The following is a 20,131-nucleotide window of genomic DNA, read 5'->3' as shown; positions in this document are numbered from 1 at the left end:
GAAAATGTTTCACACTGTGATAGTCGAATGTTCCCTTAATTTATTTTGAACAATGAACCAATAATCAGTCCTATTCCTTCAGTATTTAAAACCTTTGCTGATATGTTTTTTCTTTTCAGAGATTTCATTTTCTTAATGTAATTACTTTTTTTCCATAAAGGTTTTTATGTTCTTATAGGTGCTGGAGGTTATAAACCTTAACCTATAATCACATGATTCATTTTAATCCTGTTCTCAGCAGAGACAATATGTTCAGTTTAGTCCAATCATGTCAAAGATCTGTATTTTAAATGAGATTAGCCAGCATCATTCTTCTCGTGTTTCATGTGATTCTAATATCAGGGGTCATCTATTACTGAGGAGACCCGTCTGAATCCTCACTGGCTGTTTTTGATGTAGGCACAATGTGAAAGAAGCAGATTTTTAAGCATGACAACAACAGGCTGTCAAATCATTTCATTTTCAGTAGATGAGAACCTCCCTCAGTCAGTTCATGTGATGAGTTTTCACTGACATTACGATTTAAGTATAAAGAAAATCAAAGTTACTCCACCCTTCTTATCTTTATCGTCTGTCTGTCCTCCTTTAGATGACAGCCTGTTGTATGCAGAGGTCTCCCACAAGAGAGCTAAAGCCAAAGAGAAACAAGGGTAAGTAAAGTAGTAAAGTACACATTTGTTTTTGCTGTCTGTTTTACACTTTTACCCCTCAGTCTAAAAGGCTGATTTGAGGTATTGTCATCCTGCTGGTTGCGTGGGACGGGGTGTGGACACCCAACACTGTGAACACAATAACTCATGAATGAGGCAACACAGGATTTTCAAATTGATATCAAAGGTGTATTTATCTGGAGGCTGAGGACAAAAACTGTGAGCCACCGGCAATTTTTTACACACCAAGGAAAAGTGTTAGAATTAAGATGTTACTGACAATCATGACTAATAATTTCTTTATTTGCAGAAAAATCAGCCTCTGCAGCAGCTGAAGAAGTCATTTATTCTGAAGTCAAGTCACAACCAGCTCTTGGTAATTGCACAGAAATAACAGACTCATTTGTTGCTATAATGATGAACTCAAACAAGATAATATCTAATGCTGAGAAATGTTAGTCAGTGTACAGAACATCCTTCAATCATTTCATGTAGTTTAGGTGTAGAATGACAGAATGATATAAAAATAAAGGAAATTAAAGTCAACCCTTTCTGATCATCGTCTGTCCTCTTTTAGATTACAGCCTGTTGTATGCAGAGGTCTCCCACAACAGAGCTAAAGTCAAGATACATAAAGGTAAGTAAAGTAATCTAAAAAATTGCTAATTTTTCATCTCATCTGACTGGTAGTCATCTCATCAAAAAATCTCTTTATTTGCAGGGAAATCAGCCCCGGCAGCAGCTGATGAAGCAGTTTATTCTGAAGTCAAATCAAAACGAGTTGTTAGTAATACAGAAATAAAATAGCTTACATACTGTGATTTGTTGTTGTAATGATTAACTCAGAGTAAACTGAGTCCCAAATCACCTTTAAACACTGAATAATTCTGCATTGATTTGAATTTAACAGCACTGGAAGAAAGTAGAGGAACAACAAAAGAAGATTACGATTAACTTTTTTATGAAAAGTTTTCTTTCATTTTAAAAAAGCTGCAGCAGCAAGTGATAGTGTGGCGTTAGGATCAGGATCTTTCCACTTTCACATACGCATTTATTGAACTGCATATATTGTTACATATATATTTACAGATGTGTCCTTTGTCTTTGCAAATCATTATTTTTGTTCCTCTGGATGGATTAAGAGCCATTACATATATTTCTAAAAACTTGTGTTTTTAAATAGTTTTGTACATTAATAAACATTTTTTATTTGTTTGTTTCATATTTGGTAAGCTGCTGTCAAACTTTTAATTCTGTTATCTCATTTTGTGTGTCATTTAAACAATGTATTCTTTTTTATATAAACGTTATCCATTATATTCTTCAGTCTTGTGTGTTGTGTTTGTTGAAAGTGCGTAAATAACATAAACATAAATGCTGTTAGGAGGCCTTCACGTGTTTATAAAACATTGACCTGCTGGAACTTTGAGATGTACAGAGGCAGGAAAACTTTGAATACATATGATTCCCTTTTTATCACACAAATGGACAAACTTTGTTGAGGAGAGAGAAGGAGGGGTGGCAGTTTTCAACACAGAATACATTATTTGAGTGTTGAAAATTTCTGTAAGTATTTTACATCTAATACTTCATGTCTGTTTTTTTCTGACTTAATGGGTGCAGTTTCATCTTAAGTTGCCTGCCCTGTCACTCTGTTAGGACAAGCAAGACTTGCCAAGTGAAATCAAAAACAGACGACAATGAAAACATACCAAAGTGAAAGGGATCTCTCTCTTTTTAATTTAACTCACCTTGGATCCCATTGGAAACTGTAGCATCTCAAATTCACATTTGTTTCCATGTCCTGTTAAAGGTGGGAGGACCTTGTCAAGCTGTGTAACCAGCAGCTTTTTTTTTCTTGGCTTTTGCACTGTACTGACATGAGCCTGCATCAGGAGTGTTCAACAATGCTGTCAACTAATCATGGCAGCACAGGAACAAGCTCTGAGTACAAGATCCATAGAGGCTGGGGTCTATCACACCAGGCAAGACCCCAGGTGCAGGCTGTGTAAAGATGCCCCAGAGACAATCCAGCACATAACAGCAGGGTGCAAGATGCTAGCAGGCAAGGTATACATGGAACGCCATAACCAAGTGGCCGGCATAGTGTACAGGAACATCTGTGCCGAGTATAACCTGGAAGTCCAGAGGTCAAAATGGGAGACGCCCCCAAGGGTGATGGAGAATGACCGAGCTAAGATCCTGTGGGACTTCCAGATGCAGACGGACAAAATGGTGGTGGCTAACCAACCGGACATAGGGGTAGACAAACATGAGAAGACGGCCGTAGTGATCGATGTAGCGGTTCTGACTGACAGCAACTTCAGGAAGAAGGAACACGAGAAGCTGGAGAAATACCAAGGGCTCAGAGAAGAGCTCGAGAGGATGTGGAGGGTGAAGGTAACGGTGGTCCCCGTGGTAATCGGAGCACTAGGTGCGGTGACTCCCAAGCTAGGCGAGTGGCTCCAGCAGATCCCGGGAACAACATCGGAGATCTCTGTCCAGAAGAGCGCAGTCCTGGGAACAGCTAAGATACTGTGCAGGACCCTCAAGCTCCCAGGCCTCTGGTAGAGGACCTGAGCCTGAAGGATAAACCACCTGCAGGGGCAAGAGGGGAATTTTTTTTAATATTAAACTGCTACTTACTTCTTATTGCTTTGGGCATTGAGACAGGAAATGTAAAGTCTAGCGTTTCACACCTCTTAATCCACTTACAGCTACGTTTAAGGCAACAGAGGCAAGTTCAGAAAAAGACTTCCTCTCACCTCACGCTCACTTCTGTTACTATTTAAGTTGTCTGTTTCCTGTAAAACACTTAATAATCAAACCGGAACATCACAAGGGAAAGACAAGTTAAAAGAGTCTACAGGGGTTTAATTGAATAATTTACATTAGTAAAGCTCAGTTTGATCAGTTAAGATAAAAACATTTTTAGTTACAGATTTGATTGTTGTGTGAGAGAGTGCATGGATAAACTGATGTGAACATCTGCTTATGGTGAGTATGACACCTCTATTTGTCAACTGATAATTGAAGCTATGAAGCTAAGCTTTGACAAAAATGTATTTATTTTATATTTGAAGCAATTTAAAGATTTTCTGCTGCAGCTCTTAGTGTATAAGAAGCAATTCAAGACTCCTTGAAAATTAGCAGCAGCAACCTACTGAATGATTAAAATATCTATGGCAGGAGGAAAATACTAAAGGTATGTTCTCTTGCTTGCTAATGCTTTTAATCACTTTCCTTCATCTACAGCAGTTTGAACCCATCAGAAGGATGTACTTCTGTGATGGAGCATCTGTGAGAGGGATTATTTTTGGTGGCCAGTGTTGGGAAGGTTACTTTCCAACACTGGCCACCAATTATAATCACTTTTTTTGTATTCCACTACAGATTACAGAATACATGCCACAAAATGTATTTTGTAACATATTCCGTTATGTTACTCAATGAGTGTAACATATTCTGAATACTTTGGATTACTTAATACGTTATCATGCTTTTTACAACTACATGAATGTACTATTGCTGTGTGATTTATTACTATTACTGAAGGTTACTCACCATACCAATACCAACTAGATTTTTAAATCTTAATATAAAATGAGTAACAGTAGGGTGGACATTAGGTAATGCTGCACTTTTTGCAGCGATCTGGTATAGAAAACTATTAATAAAAAACTATTTTTTATAATAGTTTATTATATGCTATTATAAAACAGGTCAGCGGCTCTGAGCTGTAGGCTGCTCTAATGGAACTTATTGTTTCGGATGAAAACACAAACACAGTGTACAGTCGAGTCTTAACAGCTTACTTACAACTGGGCTACACTGCCCATGAGGCTACATTCTTTAGGGCTATGCCTGTAAAACTCTGCCTGTTGCTTTCATATTAAATTTTTTTTTGAAAAATAATTGACTTAATAATGACATGGGCCGCGAGATTGAGACCCAGGCATTACAGCCTCTTAATGCGTATTTTGTTTGGGTTTCCACCTGCGTGGAATTACCAAAAATAGAGAGGGCATAGCCTAACATATGTAACAGGAAAAGACTGCCGTGTAATCCATTTCTTTCAACAAAGTAACTGTATTCTGAATACCACCTTTCTAAACGGTAACTGTAACAGAATACAGTTACTCATATTTTGTATTTTAGATATGTAACGCCAGTACATGTATTCCGTTACTCCCCAACACTGTTGGTGGCAAAGCTCCTATAAACACAACAAGCAGAGGAGGAGCAGACATAGGAAACAAAATGACTTGTAATCTGCTCGTTTTCTGTCTTTCACTACTCAGCTCACATCTGTATGATAAAACTTGATTATTATTGCTTAGTTTCATTAAAATCTTCCTAATTTGTTTCTGCAGCAGCAGGAGAGTAAACACATGTCAAATCATGCTGTAGTCAGAGTTTGTTAAGGTGTGATAGTTCTGTGTAAAAGGAAGGAAGCAGAGAGAAGAAGAAGTTTTAAAGTCTTTGTTTTCTTCACTGTTCTCGGCGTCTCGTGTGCTTCTTCTTCTTTCTCTTCACACAAAGTCGTAGAAGTTTTCAGACGTGTCACAGCTGGATGTGAGGATGGGACCCACTTTCCTCTGTGAGCTGGGCCTATTCTGTGAGTGCATCACTTCTTCCTTTGATTCATGCTGACTGATGAACATGTTTTAGTAAAATGACAGAGTTTCAGTCATTTGCAGCATTTCAGTTCATGTTTTGTTATCAACATGGTTGTTTGTAGACTGGATTAGATTTCAGTAAACTGACACTGGTTTAGTTTATCTAAGAAATGTTTGTTTCTTCATCAGTGATAATTTGATGCATTTTACATTAAATATATCATTTAAACCAATCATAGCAGCCTCTGGTAACACCACATGTGTTTATTGATGCCATGTTTGAGTGAGTCTTCAGTTTGATGATGTGTGAAGTTTCTTCCTTTATTGCAGTTCTCTGTACGCTCCTCTGCAGCGGACACGCTCAAGGTGACTGAACAGTTTTCACTTATATTTCTTTATTTAGTTAAGATGAATCTTAATCTACTGCATCAACTTTAAGCACTTTCCATTTCTGTTTGTTTCTCAACAAATGTATCATTTTACGAACATGTCAGAACAGATTTTGATTTGTAAAGTACATAAAAGTGTTTTAGGTCAATGATGTTGTGTTTGTGTTGGGTTCTAGATGCTGTGCTAACTGTTAAACCCAGCTCGACCATTTTCATCGGAGAGTTTGTTTACTTCAAATGTGACATGAAGGAAGGAGAACACACTGACTGGGAATACAAACTCAACAGAGCCTTTATCCAGTACAACACATACAAGAACTACAGAAAACAAATTAAGTCTGTCTCTGATACTGGTACATACCAGTGCTTTGGTCGTAGGAAGAAATCACATTATACAAAGAACAGTAATACTGTCTCCCTAACTTTGTTGGGTAAGTCTTCAGTGACCATGTCCAATAAATATAATCCCAGTTCAAATATTCATCTGAGTTATAAAATAGAGTGTATACACTTAATTAATGTTTACATGGAAGGTGCTTTGAAATTTTTTTTTTAGCCAGGACCTGTGTTCTTATTACTTCATTATAGATCATATGTATACATATTTTATTTTTCCTAACAGCAGGTAAACCCAGGGCCACACTGACTCCAGGATCAACTATCATACCAGTAGGGGGCAGTGTGACACTGACCTGCTCTGTGGGGAGCTCTGCTGACTGGAAATATGAGTGGTTCAGACGTGACCCAAACACTGAAGTTCAAATCAGAACAGATGATTTTAACGTCAGAGTAATCAGAGTATCTGAAGGAGGAATCTACCACTGCAGAGGAAGAAGAGGAAACCCAGTTTACTACACTGATAAAAGTGATGATGTCACCATTGAGATAACCTGTGAGTTGAAAATTTTTATTTGAAATGGGCAGTGGTGTGAACAAGTGTTTGCCCCCTTCCAGATTTCCTATTTTTGTATGTTTGTCACACTTAAATGTTTCAGATCATAAATCAAGTTTAATTTAATATTAGAAACAGATGACACAAGTAAACAGAAAATACAGATTCTAAATGAAAGGTTTTATAGTTAAGGGGGAAAAATCCAGACCTACCTGGCCTGGAAAAAGGGATTGCCCCCACCTTGTTAAATCATGTTATTAACTGTGATCAACCACATTTCTTTATTACAATGCTGAGTTTAGTTTCACTCCCATACCAAGACCTGATATATTGCCGTGATATTACTGCCAGACCTGCTGAAGGTTGGTCTGTCAGAGTCTTGATGCATGCTCAATCATCCAGGTAAGTAAATCTCCAAAAGTTGATTCTGTTCATCTCAGTGTTGGGAAGGTTACTTTTAAAATGTATTCCACTACAGATTACAGAATACATGCCCCAAAATGTATTTTGTAATGTATTCCGTTACGTTACTCAATGAGAGTAACGTATTCTGAATACTTTGGATTAGTTAATATATTATCATGCTTTGTGCAACTACGTGAATGTACTATTGCTGTGATTTATTACTATTACTGAAGGCTACTCACCATACCAATACCAACTAGATTTTGAAATCTTAATATAAAATGAGTAACAGTAGGGTGGACATTAGGTAATGCTGCACTTTTTGCAGCGATCTGGTATAGAAAACTATTAATAAAAAACTATTTTTTATAATAGTTTATTATATGCTATTATAAAACAGGTCAGCGGCTCTGAGCTGTAGGCTGCTCTAATGGAACTTATTGTTTCGGATGAAAACACAAACACAGTGTACAGTCGAGTCTTAACAGCTTACTTACAACTGGGCTACACTGCCCATGAGGCTACATTCTTTAGGGCTATGCCTGTAACACTCTGCTTATTGCCTTCATATTAAATCACTTTGAACAATAATTTTTAAAAATATTTCTTCATGTCATTATCCGGGCCGCAAGTAGAGATAACATGGGCCGCGAGATTGAGACACAGGCATTAGAGCCTCTTAATGCGTGTTTTGTTTGGGTTTCCACCTGCGTGGAATTACCAAAAACAGAGAGGGTATAGACTAACATATGTAACAGGAAAGTACCGCCGTGTAATCCATTTATTTCAACAAAGTAACTGTATTCTGAATATCACCTTTCTAAACGGTAACTGTAACAGAATACAGTTACTCATATTCTGTATTTTAAATACGTAACGCTGGTACATGTATTCCGTTACTCCCCAAGACTGGTTCATCTGGACGTAGCGTTTTCAGTGGGAGAATGCAAATGTACTGTTTATAAGGTTGGAGAAACTTGCAGTCAGCTGAACCTGAAGAAGTCACTTGGATGAGTGACGAAACGTTTCTCCACTGAAAACGCTACGTCCAGATGAACAGAATCAACTTTTGGAGGTCGGTCTGTCAGGCCTCAGTTGCCTCAGTTAAGGTCAGTGTTCATGCCTCCACCCTAAGAAAGAGACAAGTCAAAAATGGCCTGCATGGCAGATTTCCAAGACAACAACAACAACACCAAAGAAGGAAAATTAAGGCTCATCTCAGTTTTGCCAGAAAAAATCTTAATGATCCCCAAGAGATTTGGGAAAATACTCTGTGGACTAACGAGAAAATAGTTGAACTATTTGGAATGTGTGTCTTATTACATTTGGCTTAAAAGTAACACAGCATTTCAGGAATGGAACACCAACAGTAAACTACAGTGGTGTTAGTGTGATGGTCCAGGTCTGTTTTGCTGCCCCAGGACCTGAAAGACTTGCTGTGGTAAATGGAGCCATGAATTTGCTGTTTATCAAAACATCATAAAGGAGAATGTTCAGCCATGCGTTCATGACCTCAAGTTGGAGCACACTTGGGTTCTGCAGAAGGACAATGATCCAAATCACACCAGTAATCTCTGCATGTTTTTCCTTCCTACTGTAGCTCATAGGGGGTCATATGATTGTTGGCGTTTTCTCTGTTTTCTTTGTATTATTGTAGAGTCTTCACCTTACAATATAAAGCACCTTGAGGCAAATGTTATTGTGATTTGGTGCTGTAAAAATAAAATAAAATTGAACTGAAGTCCACCTCTGAATGGGTTAAAAAACAACAAAAAAAAGCAAAATGAAGAGTTTGGAATGACTGAATCTAGATCCAGGGTTGTTGCTGCCAAGGACCCCTAACCAGGTATTAGGTTTAGGTGGCGATCACTTTTTCACACAAGGTTTGGACTTTTTTTATACTTAATGATAAACAAGTACATTTAGAAACTGCATTTTGTGTTTACTTTTGTTATCTATGTTTAATATTTAAATTTGTTTGATGGTCTGAAACATTTAAGTCGAAAATACAAGACAGGAAATCAGGAAGGGGGAAGACACTTTTTACACCACTGTACATTCATTCATCATTATCAACCAACTCAATATTCAATTATTTCTGTTGATTTTATGTTTGTTTGTATCTCAACTGTAAATATGTGTAAACAGTTTCCAATAAGGTTGTTGTAAAAGGACGACCCAGCTGGCCTCAGATATTCAGCGGTGAGACGATCAGTCTGACATGTGAGGTGCAGGAAGGAGGTGAAACCACTGAGTGGGAGTATAGATGGAGAGGACCCAACCAAACCACACAGTAGACTCACAATAATTACTGGATATTCAATGTTTCTGAGTCCAGCAGTGGAGACTACATGTGTAAGAGTCGACGCAGAGATGACTCATATTCTTCAACAGAGTGGAGTGAAGCCTTCAACTTGTCAGCATCAAGTAAGTCATGTTTGTTAATAAGCTTCATTTTACAAACATAACAATGGTCAGAACAGGACGAAGTAAATGGTCTACAAAGCAAATCATATTGTTTTTGTGAGACACAGAGATAGTTTTTGTGAGGCCTGTTTGTGTAAGAATTTTTCAGAGGGAGGGAGGTCAGTGTTGATCCATTATGTTATGAGGGTCCAGGCAAACCACGATTCAGGGGGTCTAGCTGTACGCAGACTGAAGAAAGAACATCAGCCCTGCCTCCTGAAGGTCTGCCATTCACAGGAGCCATAGGAGTTAAATGCAATGTGTGTCAAATGGGGATCAAGTTTGGAGACCCTGGCTGTAAGATCCCCAGCTCCCAGCTATCATTGCTGGCTGTTGTGTTAAGAAGTATCACCTCTCTCATAGTCAAAGGCAAAACTTGGGTGTCCAATTCCCAGTTGCTGAAACTAGCAATTACCTCCCTGGTGTGGAAGGAGGCAGAGCTAGTGCATGAGTTTGACAGATTGACAGAGCTGCAGTTTGGCTCACCTCAATGCACGGCTGAGGATCTAGAACAAGTCTCCTGGAGAGACTCTTGGGTTGCCCGTGGCAAGAGTTGCCAGACAGGGGTGGATGTCCTAGTACCCTCGGTTTGCTGCATGTGTTTGGTTTTTTTTTTTACCAGTGAAAGAGAGGATTGCTTCCCACTGGGTTTGTCACGATATGCGGAGGCAGATTATGTCGATTCTCTTAGCTGAGGACCCAAATGCAGACCACAAAAGACAAAAATGGGAAGTAACTGAAAGTGTACCATTTATTAACTAATCACCAGTCAGTGGTAATTTGCATCAGGTAACAGGGGAGGATGCTAGATATGCCTGGTAAACCTAAACATATAGTGAGAGCAGTGCTCTTGATGTTGCAGAGCTGTCTTGGAATCTGCCTGTTTAGTTGATCTATTTTTCTTTAGAAGTCAACTTTCATTGTTATTCAAATGGCAAATTCACTTGAGTTGATTGAAGTTAACAGTTCATGTTTCTAATTTACAACAGCTGTGCCCAGTCCTGAAAGCTCTTCATTTCTTGTTTTGATGATCATTGGAATAATTTCTGGAATCATATTTACATTCTTGCTGCTCTTGTTCTGCTGCTACAGAAAATCCAGAGGTGAGCATTTTTGTTCCTCTGATATAAGATATTTTACTCTTTAAATATTTAAGTACACAGATGCAGCATACAGACATGAGGAGGAAACTGTTCCATGCAAAGGCAAATGTCTTATTTCTGTTTTTTGTTTTGTTTTGTTTTAAAGGTTCTACTGATGACCAGAGGGTCAGTCAGGTAGAAGATCAACAGCAAGTATACTCCTCTCTTCTTCATGGTTAGCACTCTCTCTGGTTCAAATATAGAATATATTCTGAAGCAATTTGCAAGACTGTACTTTAACATCTGCTGCAGTTTTAACACTGTTGAATTAAATGAAGCTACAACAATATCAACATTTAATATAAATGCTACTTGCATGAATACTTATGCTTAAATTAGGCTCACAGAAATGAGAAGAATAATTTTCTTTGACCTGCAGGTGACCGTTGTGTCTATGAGTCCATCAGATGGTCTAAAAACACAGAAAATGGTACAGTATAAACTTTACTTTACACACAGTTTGCGGAAGCTGTGTGGTTATAAAAGAACTGTGACTATTATTAAAATCAACTATAATTTTGTAATTGAAGGTCACCAGAAGGTGATGACACCAATGTCTGTGATTCAGCTCTTATGAACAAGAGACGTGAATACACAAAATAAGAGAAATGAAATATACAAACAAACAAAAATAAACATTATTTATGTTTATCCATCCATCATTTAATTTTCTTCTACTTATCCAGGTCTGGGTCAGGGTAGCAGCAGCCAAAGCAGAGAAGCCCACACCTCCGTCTCCCCAGCCACCTCCTCCAGCTTATCTGCAGGGCAGCTGAGGTGCTCATGAGGCCAGCCGAGAGACTTAATCTCTCAAGTGTATTCTGGGTCTGCCCTGGGTTTCGTCTTGGTCGACCCCAAAGGAACCAAATCAAGGGACCAGTCCACCCTACCCGGGATAGGCTTACCAAACATGATAATTAGTGAGTTTAATTATGAATATTGATTATTTTATAATCATAATTTTAATTTTTAATACATTTGTTATATCGCTTTTCCATAAAGCAGTAAATTGAATACCTTTTATGTTTTAACTGTTATTTGACAATGGTTTTAAATCTTCCAGCTTTGGGAAGTTGCAATGGAAACTTTTAGTACACACTAAAAACTGCTGGGTTAAAATAACCTAATTTGTAACCTAGTGCCAACCCTGGCTTGTTTCAACTCAACGGGGTTGGGTCATTGGTTTGATCCAGCACAATGGGTTAGAATAACTATCCAAAAATTGGTTTAAATTGACCAGTGTTTAAAGTTAAAATGACAAAAATTGGGTTGAAACTCATTACCCATCACAAGGGTTATATTACCATTCATATTCGGGTTAATTTTTATACGAGATATAAGCTGTGACAATATTGTTTATATTATTATAGTCTATGTTACGTAACAATTATACTTGTAGAGCTGCAAGTTTGCCTCTCTTTCGTCCACTTTTGTCTCTCACTTAGTTACTCCGCCTCGCCTCTCTCCTTCACTAAACACAACTCCCCTCCCCATTGCTTCACCTACCGGCAGCACAAGATGGACACGGCAGCTATCAAAGAGGTGCTGGTTGGTAAAAGAAAACATTTGGAGATCACTATTATTATTATTTCTATTATTTGGAGTGTCAGATGAGCAACAGAATAATGTATTCTGTAGAGAATGTCGGGAAAGCGTCCTGACTAAAAGGTTGGAGCACTACTAGTATTTTCACCATTTACAACAGCGCCATAAAGTGGAAAATGAAGAGTGTGTGAAACTGCGTGCTGTATCCCAGACCGCAAAGTCTCCCAGCCTCCTGCCCCAAATTAAACCACCTTACAAAACTCATATACTGTATTTTTCAGACTATAAGCTTCCACTAAAATCCTTTAATCTCACAAATTGACAGTGCACCTTATGTATGAATTCTGGTTGTGCTTACTGACCTTGAACCCATTTTATGAGGTACACGGCGCTCAGCAATCTGTCAAAAAATGTTTTAGTACGACTTTGGTAAGCTACGAAGATTGTTGGAGCATTACGGCTACCATAGTCTGGAGCCTCGCGGAGTGATACGTACTGTGCTTCAACGTAATATTACCGCATTGTGTGTGTATAAGGACCATAAATGGCTCCTGTTCAGTCACGCAGTAGAAGTTGGGAACAGAGCAGCTGTGAAATCTGTCTATGTTATTATGCTCAGCGTCTTTTAGTTTACATTTTGACTGCACAATTGTGAGCTTTTTGTTATGCACAAAAACAACATTGTTTTATTTTATTTATGCAGCATTATTATTTAATAAATGCTGATATTTTATTTTGAGTAATTTTTCATGTACATCTATGCTGTATGTTAATAAAAGTGCCTGTGTGAGATCTGGGACACAGCTTTGACTAATAACTCTCTTTTGTTCTTACTTTATGGCTTTAAAAAATATCGCGATATATATCTTATATCGCCATCCAGCTAAAAATATATTCATGAAAGGAAAAAGCTTTTATTGAAGGGAATATCTTGAAAGTTAGAGAAATTAGGAAGGAGATCAGATCAGAAATTAAAAAAGCCAAAATAAAATACAAGGATAAGGTAGAGGCGGAGATGGGTAGCAATAACTTAAGGGTGGCCTGGGCAGGCATGAAACACATGACTGGTCACTGTTTCAGTGACTGTAATAAGATAAGTCTCCCTGGTTTTAGTTCAGACTCTCAGTTAGCTAATGAGCTGAATAGGTTTTATTTGAGATTTAATGATAATTATAATCCAGGGAAAACACTTGATTTCTTAATAGAGAGCACCAGGGCCCCCCAGCTTTGTTCTTTGATGAAAGAAGGGTGGGAAATCTTTTAAAATGAGTAAGACTAATAAAAGTCCAGGTCCTGATAATATATGTGGCCAGGTGCTTAGAACATGCGCTGAGCAATTATGCAGTATTTTTATTATATCTTTCTTTTATCTCTTCAGCAACAGAAGGTTCCAGAGGTATGGAAAAATCAATTATTTCTCCAGTTGCTAAGACCACAAAACCTACATCATTAAATGATTTTAGGCCTGTCGCTTTAACATCCTTAGTGATGAAGTCCTTTGAAAAACTTGTCAGGAAGGAGATCCTGCAGCAAGTAGAGAAGCTTATAGATCCACTACAATTTGCATACAGGCCTTGTAGAGGTGTGGATGATGCAGTGGTCACTCTGTTGAACTACCTTTATCGCCATCTTGATGGCGCCAAAGCTCATGCTCGGCTTTTATTTATTGATTTTTCTTCAGCTTTTAATACTATCCAGCCACATCTTTTAGTTGATAAGCTTCTTAACCAGTTTAAACTTGATTTTAATCTCGTTGGTTGGATTTTAGACTTTTAACTGACAGATCTCAGTGTGTGAGAGTAAACGGCTGTTTTTCCAAACAGCTGAACTCTTCTACTGGCTCACCACAAGGTTGTTGTCTCTCTCCTCTACTGTATATTTTGTACACTAATGACTGTCGCAGTACACAGGCCAACAGGCATTTCATTAAATACGCAGATGACACAGTCATTGTAAGCCTCCTTCATGGTGAAGAGGATTCCCATGGGCCTGTTGTGGATGAGTTTGTTTCGTGGTGTGATCAGTCATTCTTAATGATTAACACCTTAAAAACCAAGGACATGGTTATTGACTTCAGGAAGACATCCCCCCATCCTGCACTAACAGTGGTAAATGGTGCAGCCATTGAACTGGTGGACAGTTATAAGTATTTGGGGGTTGTTCTTGATAAGGCTCTGTGCTTTGAGTCACATCTTGCTGCTACAGTGAAAAAGGTTCAACAAAGACTGTACTTTTTAAGGAGGTTGAGAGGTTTTAATGTTTCATCTAAAATGATGACTCTTTTTTATAAAAGTTTTATTGAATCTGTTTTAACTTTCTGTGTCATTGCTGGGTACGGTAATATGTCCCTGAATAATAAGACCAGACTTAACAACCTGGTTAAAGTGGCTAGCAAGATTTCAGGGAGGCCTCAGGTCCAGCTTGTGGACCTGAGGCCTGTTGTTGTCCTGTTGTGTTCACATCATCCTCTCTTTAATGATTTTCAACTGCTTCCATCAGGTCGTCATTATAAAGTGCCTGCAGTGAAGACAAAGAGACATAGACTGTCTTTTGTACCTAGTGCTATTATCACAGTTAATAACACTAAACCATAAGTGCTGTTGCCATTGCACATTGCACTTTTTTGATGAAAAATCTAGGTTGTTTTATCAGGCTTATATTATATTATTTTGGTGAGTGTATGTGATGTGTTGGTTGTCTGTTTGTTTGTTTGTACGGACATACTGCAAATCAATTTCCCATTAGGGACAATAAAGTTATCATTGACCAATCTAATGTTTTCATTGTTCAGCTGGTTTATTGTGGCAGCCTAGAAACAGAGATGGTGACTCTGTGACGTCTGTGCAGCTGAAATGGTGTAGAGAGCCCAGTGATGTGAACATAGTTTCTGCTGTGTGCTGTGAATGTGAACACATCTCTAATGTGAAAACAACATTTTAAGACTGCGACAGACATTTTTTCCTCCACAGGGGGCCGAACTGTTTGAAGGGTTTTTGTTCATGGATTACATGTTTTTATACATTTTATCTCAGCAATAATGGATGAGTTTGTTTTATTAATGCAGTGATGTGTGAAATGTTGATATTAGTGTGTAAGTTATGAAGATAAGTTTTTCTAATAGGGAGAGATGCTGATTTCTTCTGATGGGGTGGAAAGAAGATTGACTGATGCCAAATCAAAGCAAACTGCTGCAGTTAATAAATCATGTAGTTACATGATAATATGTAATGAAGGCCAGAAATGAAGAGTTAAAAGTCGTATAATTAAAGTGGTGCTATTAGAGATTTGTCTGTGCAGCTATTATAAATGGAAATGCATTACAGACCTGTGTGAGAGGAGAAAGTAGATGACATCAGCAATAACACTGCTGGGATGTTTTTACTACTAATTTCCCTGTTTAAACACTGATCCAATTGATGAAATAGTAGAGGGTACATAATTGTCCTCTCACACCTGGACAACAACAACACCTACGCCAGAATGCTGTTTATAGACTTCAGTTCAGCATTCAATACAATCCACCCCTCACAACTCATCAGGAAACTGACAGACCTGGGCATCAGTTCCCTCATCTGCAAATGGTTACTGGACTTCCTGACCAACCGCCCCCAACATGTCCGGCTGGATAACCGCTGCTCATCAACAATCACAATGAACACCGGTGTACCACAGGGCTGTGTGATGAGCCCTTTCCTCTACTCCCTCTTCACCCACGACTGCAGACCTGCTGATGGTTCCAACACCATCATTAAGTTTGCAGATGACACCACGGTGATTGGCCTCATCAGTGACAACGATGAGACCGCCTACAGGGAGGAGGTGGATCGTCTGGCTGAGTGGTGCGACACAAACAACCTGCTGCTTAACACCGAGAAGACTAAGGAGCTCATCGTGGACTACAGGAGGAATGCTGACCCACATCCACCCATCCACATTAAAGGGATGGCTGTGGAGCGTGTGAGCAGCTTCAAGTTCCTGGGAGTCCACATCTCCGAGGATCTCATCTGGACGACCAACTGCTCCAAGCTGGTCAAGAAGGCTCACCAGCGCCTCTTCTGGTGACTCTGAGGAAGAACCACCTGTCCTCAGACACCCTGGTGAACTTCTATCGCTGCACCATCGAGAGCATCCTGACCAACTGTATAACAGTCTGGTACGGGAACTGCTCCGCCTCGGACCGGAAGGCGTTGCAGAGGGTCGTGAAAACTGCCCAGCGCATCGCCGGAGCACCACTTCCTGCCATAAAGGACATCTACAGGAAGCGGTGTCTGAAAAGGGCTGGGAAAATCATCAAAGACCCCAGTCACCCATCACATGGACTCTTCACCCTCCTGCCCTCTGGGAGGCGCTACAGGAGCCTCCGGACTAAGACCACCAGGTACCGGAACAGCTTCTTCCCCACAGCTGTCAGACTCCTGAACTCTGCCTCCTGACATCTGACCCACGTTAAACACATGGACTGAACATACACACACCCACAACCACCTACACACACACACACACAATGGACAACCGTACCCTCAAACACACAATAATCACATGGACTGAACCACCACTCACAACCACTAGCACTTTATATAGCCTCTGTAGAAATTATCCACATATCTCACTTATCTTAACTGCACTACTGTATAGTTCTGTGTAAATAATCATTCTGTACATACGATAATTTTTAATCCTACAACTGTTTATAACTTGCATAGTTCACATTTCTGTATAGTTTTTTTCATATTTATATCCTGTACATAGCCTGTACATACTTATAGTTATAGAATATTCATAACATACTTCATACCGTGTACATATAACATACCATAATAGACCCATTTCTGTAATATACTTACATATCTATATTATTGCTAATATATATTGTAATATATCTATATTATGGCTAAAGCACTTCTGGATGGATGCAAACTGCATTTTGTTGCCTTTACCTGTGACATGTGCAATGACAATAAAGTTGAATTCTATTCTAATTATAAAAATGTTGTTATTAAAATGTACCATTGTGCAATTAAGCCAGGTGTCGTTCTGCCCACTTGACCTCCGTCGGACTCTCAGCCAGGTTCCCTGTAGCACTCCTTTTATTGTGCTTATATGAATATGCATAGGTTCATTAACATATGACGTTTCACATAGATATACAAGTGTGTGTGTGTGTGTGAATGTGAACCTGTGAAGACTCCCCAAAGCTGGTGCCAGGAGTCTAGCGGTCCATCTAAACAAAAGGCTCTTATACTTAACCAAATACAGAGTAGGTGTCCTCCTATACCATAAATCAGTAAGAGCAGATATAACCTCTCTCATGACCTTATGTTGTGTGTGCATGCCAGAGTGCTCTGGGAGGCACACAGTCTCCACAGACTACTACGGATCAAACCTCTATCAATCTACAACTAATTATAAAACTCTAAGCATATATGAGTAAATATTTCTAAGCATAAATGACAATCCAATTTTTTCCTTTTCTTCTACTTTTTCCCTAACAGCAGGTAAACCCAGGGCCACACTGACTCCAGGATCAACAATCATACCAGTAGGGGGCAGTGTGACACTGACCTGCTCTGTGGGGAGCTCTGCTGACTGGAAATATGAGTGGTTCAGACGTGACCCAAACACTGAAGTTCAAATCAGAACAGATAATCAACAAAACAGAGTAATCAGAGTATCTGAAGGAGGAATCTACCACTGCAGAGGAAGAAGAGGAAACCCAGATTACTACACTGATAAAAGTGATGATGTCACCATTGAGATAACCTGTGAGTTCAGTTATTTTAGTTTTGTTTTGTTTGTTGTTGAGCTCCATTTTACAAACATAACAATGGTCAGCACAGGAACAGTTCAGTAGTCTACAAAGTATCTTACATTGTTTTTAAAATATATGCAGCAAACATTTTTACAGACACTGTTGTAGAACAGGGATTTCTGAGATGATCATATCATTTTACATTTTATCTTTAGATGTTTTGTTACTTGCAGCTTGTCACATAAACAAATAATTTGTTAAATCTAAGAGAAATGCTAAATATAGAATCAGAACCAGAAAAGATTTTATTGCCAAGCAATTAGTCAGATTTACAATATTAGGAAATTTCTGCTGTACTTAGTGTGAAATACATTATAAGACGAACACTTAAATAAATAAATAAACAAACAAACAAACAAACAAACAAATAACAGTTTGACAGGAATACAAAAGCACGTTTGTACCAGCAAAATGATTTCAGTAGAGTTTTTAATTTAGCTGAACACTTGGCATATCTCAGCATGGTGTCCAGACTGTCCTTAGAAAATCTGAGAACACTCAATAAAAAAAAAAATGAAGAGCTGGGAGGCCTAAAAAAGTATAGCAGGTGACCAGTGACTGAAAGTCACATCCTTAAGAAATAAAAAATCCAAAGACCTTGAACATATTTATTGTCTTTAAAGCAGCTTCTGAATTATTGAATTCAACACTGAGTGTTTCTTATTTACAACAGCTGTGCTCAGTTCTGAGAGTTCTTCATTTCTAATGATCGCTGGACTAATTTCTGGAACCACATTTATTTTCCTCCTGCTCTTGCTGTGTTGCTGCATGAAGTCCAAAGGTGAGACTTTTTGTTCCTCTGATCTCAGAGATTTTACTCTTTAAATATTTATGTACACAGACACAGCATGCAGGCCTGAAGTTGGAACCGTTGTATAAAATGTATAAAACATAACCATGTAAAAGCAAATGTCTTCTTTGAAGTGTTTAATAAAGGTTCAGCTGATGACCAGAGGGTGAGTCAGGATGAAGATCAGCAGCAGGTGTACTCCTCTCTTCTTCATGGTTAGCTTTTCATGTAGTTTAAAAGATTCTGATGCTCTTTGCAACAAGACTGTGCTGCAGTTTTAACACTGGTGAATTAAACAAAGTTATGACAATAACAGCATTTAATATAAATGTTACTGGTGAGAATACTTAATAATATTAATAATGATAAGTAGAATGATTTTCTTTGACCTGCAGGTGATCGTTGTGTCTATGAGACAATCAGAGGCTCTAAAAACACTGAGACTGGTACAGTATGAACTTTAATTCATTCACAGCTCATGGAGGCTTTTATCAAATAACTGTGATTATTATTAAAATAAATCATAATGTTATTTCAGGTCAAATAGAAGGTGATTCATGTGTGATTCAGCTGAAAGTGATTAACAAGACTCGTGAGTATCCAACATAAAATATATCACATTTGCAAAACTGTTTGTTTTTTAAATGCTTTCATTCCATCACCTCAACAGAGCCCCGTGGTGACCCAGAGGAGAGCTCTGACTATTATAATGTCAATCCAAATTCAACCCCAGGTATGAAATCTTTACAGGAGCTCTTTAACTGTTTTATCTTCTCACTCAGTGTGTTTCACTTGTTTCAGTTATATCAGATGATTATTTAAAAAATTAAAATTAAAAATGATAAAAACCTGTTTTTATAAATTCCTTTAATCCAGCTTTTATTGATTATTTTATTGGTTTCTCTAGAATAATGAAACTGCACACATAATGTAATGCATGTCAGAGGGCAGCGTATATAATTTACATACATGTCCGTGAGTCTGTTTCACAGCTGTTTGTTATGATTTTGTTTCAGGTCCATAAAGAGCAGCTCACCATCAACACAACGAGGAAAGTGACTGATGACAACAGCTTCTGCTGAGGAGACAATATGACAGGTTTTACATCACATTATAGCCAAACGTCTAAAATATTTTTAAAATTGTTCTCTGTTGATCTATTTTCTGTTTAATTTTAGTCTTTGATTTCCTCCCTGACACTGTGGTATCAGTTTGTTAGAAATAATATTAAATGGTATAATATACACTTAGTGCTCTTGTTTCGTATTTTATCTGGGAGCCTTTATAGCTTTTATAGAAAATATATAAAATGTAGTTTGCATAACATCCGATGCAGCAAGAAAACATTTTAAACATGATGTTGAGCAGATAATAATCTGATTTTAAATTCAGCTTTTCCTGTGTCACATGCAGGTAACAGTGAA

The 20,131-nt window shown here is 38.3% G+C and overlaps 1 protein-coding gene and 2 long non-coding RNA genes across 3 annotated transcripts in view; all 3 read left to right on the top strand.

The window, feature by feature from the left end:
• The window catches only part of LOC120439407 (leukocyte immunoglobulin-like receptor subfamily B member 3A), a 46,618-nt gene that overhangs the window by 7,690 nt on the left and 18,797 nt on the right, over positions 1–20,131 (top strand). The window contains exon 8 of the mRNA XM_039610352.1: positions 17,601–17,870. Within this exon, the coding sequence (XP_039466286.1) occupies positions 17,601–17,870 (270 nt within the window). The remainder of the gene's footprint in view (positions 1–17,600; positions 17,871–20,131) is intronic.
• On the top strand, positions 773–1,957 carry LOC120439435. The gene is made up of 3 exons (XR_005612635.1): positions 773–1,026; positions 1,228–1,287; positions 1,372–1,957. It is a non-coding gene; the product is annotated as an uncharacterized LOC120439435 (long non-coding RNA).
• On the top strand, positions 4,797–6,394 carry LOC120439436. Its single transcript, XR_005612636.1, has 4 exons — positions 4,797–5,268; positions 5,600–5,635; positions 5,835–6,089; positions 6,281–6,394. It is a non-coding gene; the product is annotated as an uncharacterized LOC120439436 (long non-coding RNA).

Source organism: Oreochromis aureus, linkage group 3, assembly GCF_013358895.1.
Source record: "Oreochromis aureus strain Israel breed Guangdong linkage group 3, ZZ_aureus, whole genome shotgun sequence".
Classification (NCBI taxonomy): domain Eukaryota; kingdom Metazoa; phylum Chordata; class Actinopteri; order Cichliformes; family Cichlidae; genus Oreochromis; species Oreochromis aureus.
This window is presented reverse-complemented; position numbering and strand designations above follow the sequence as displayed.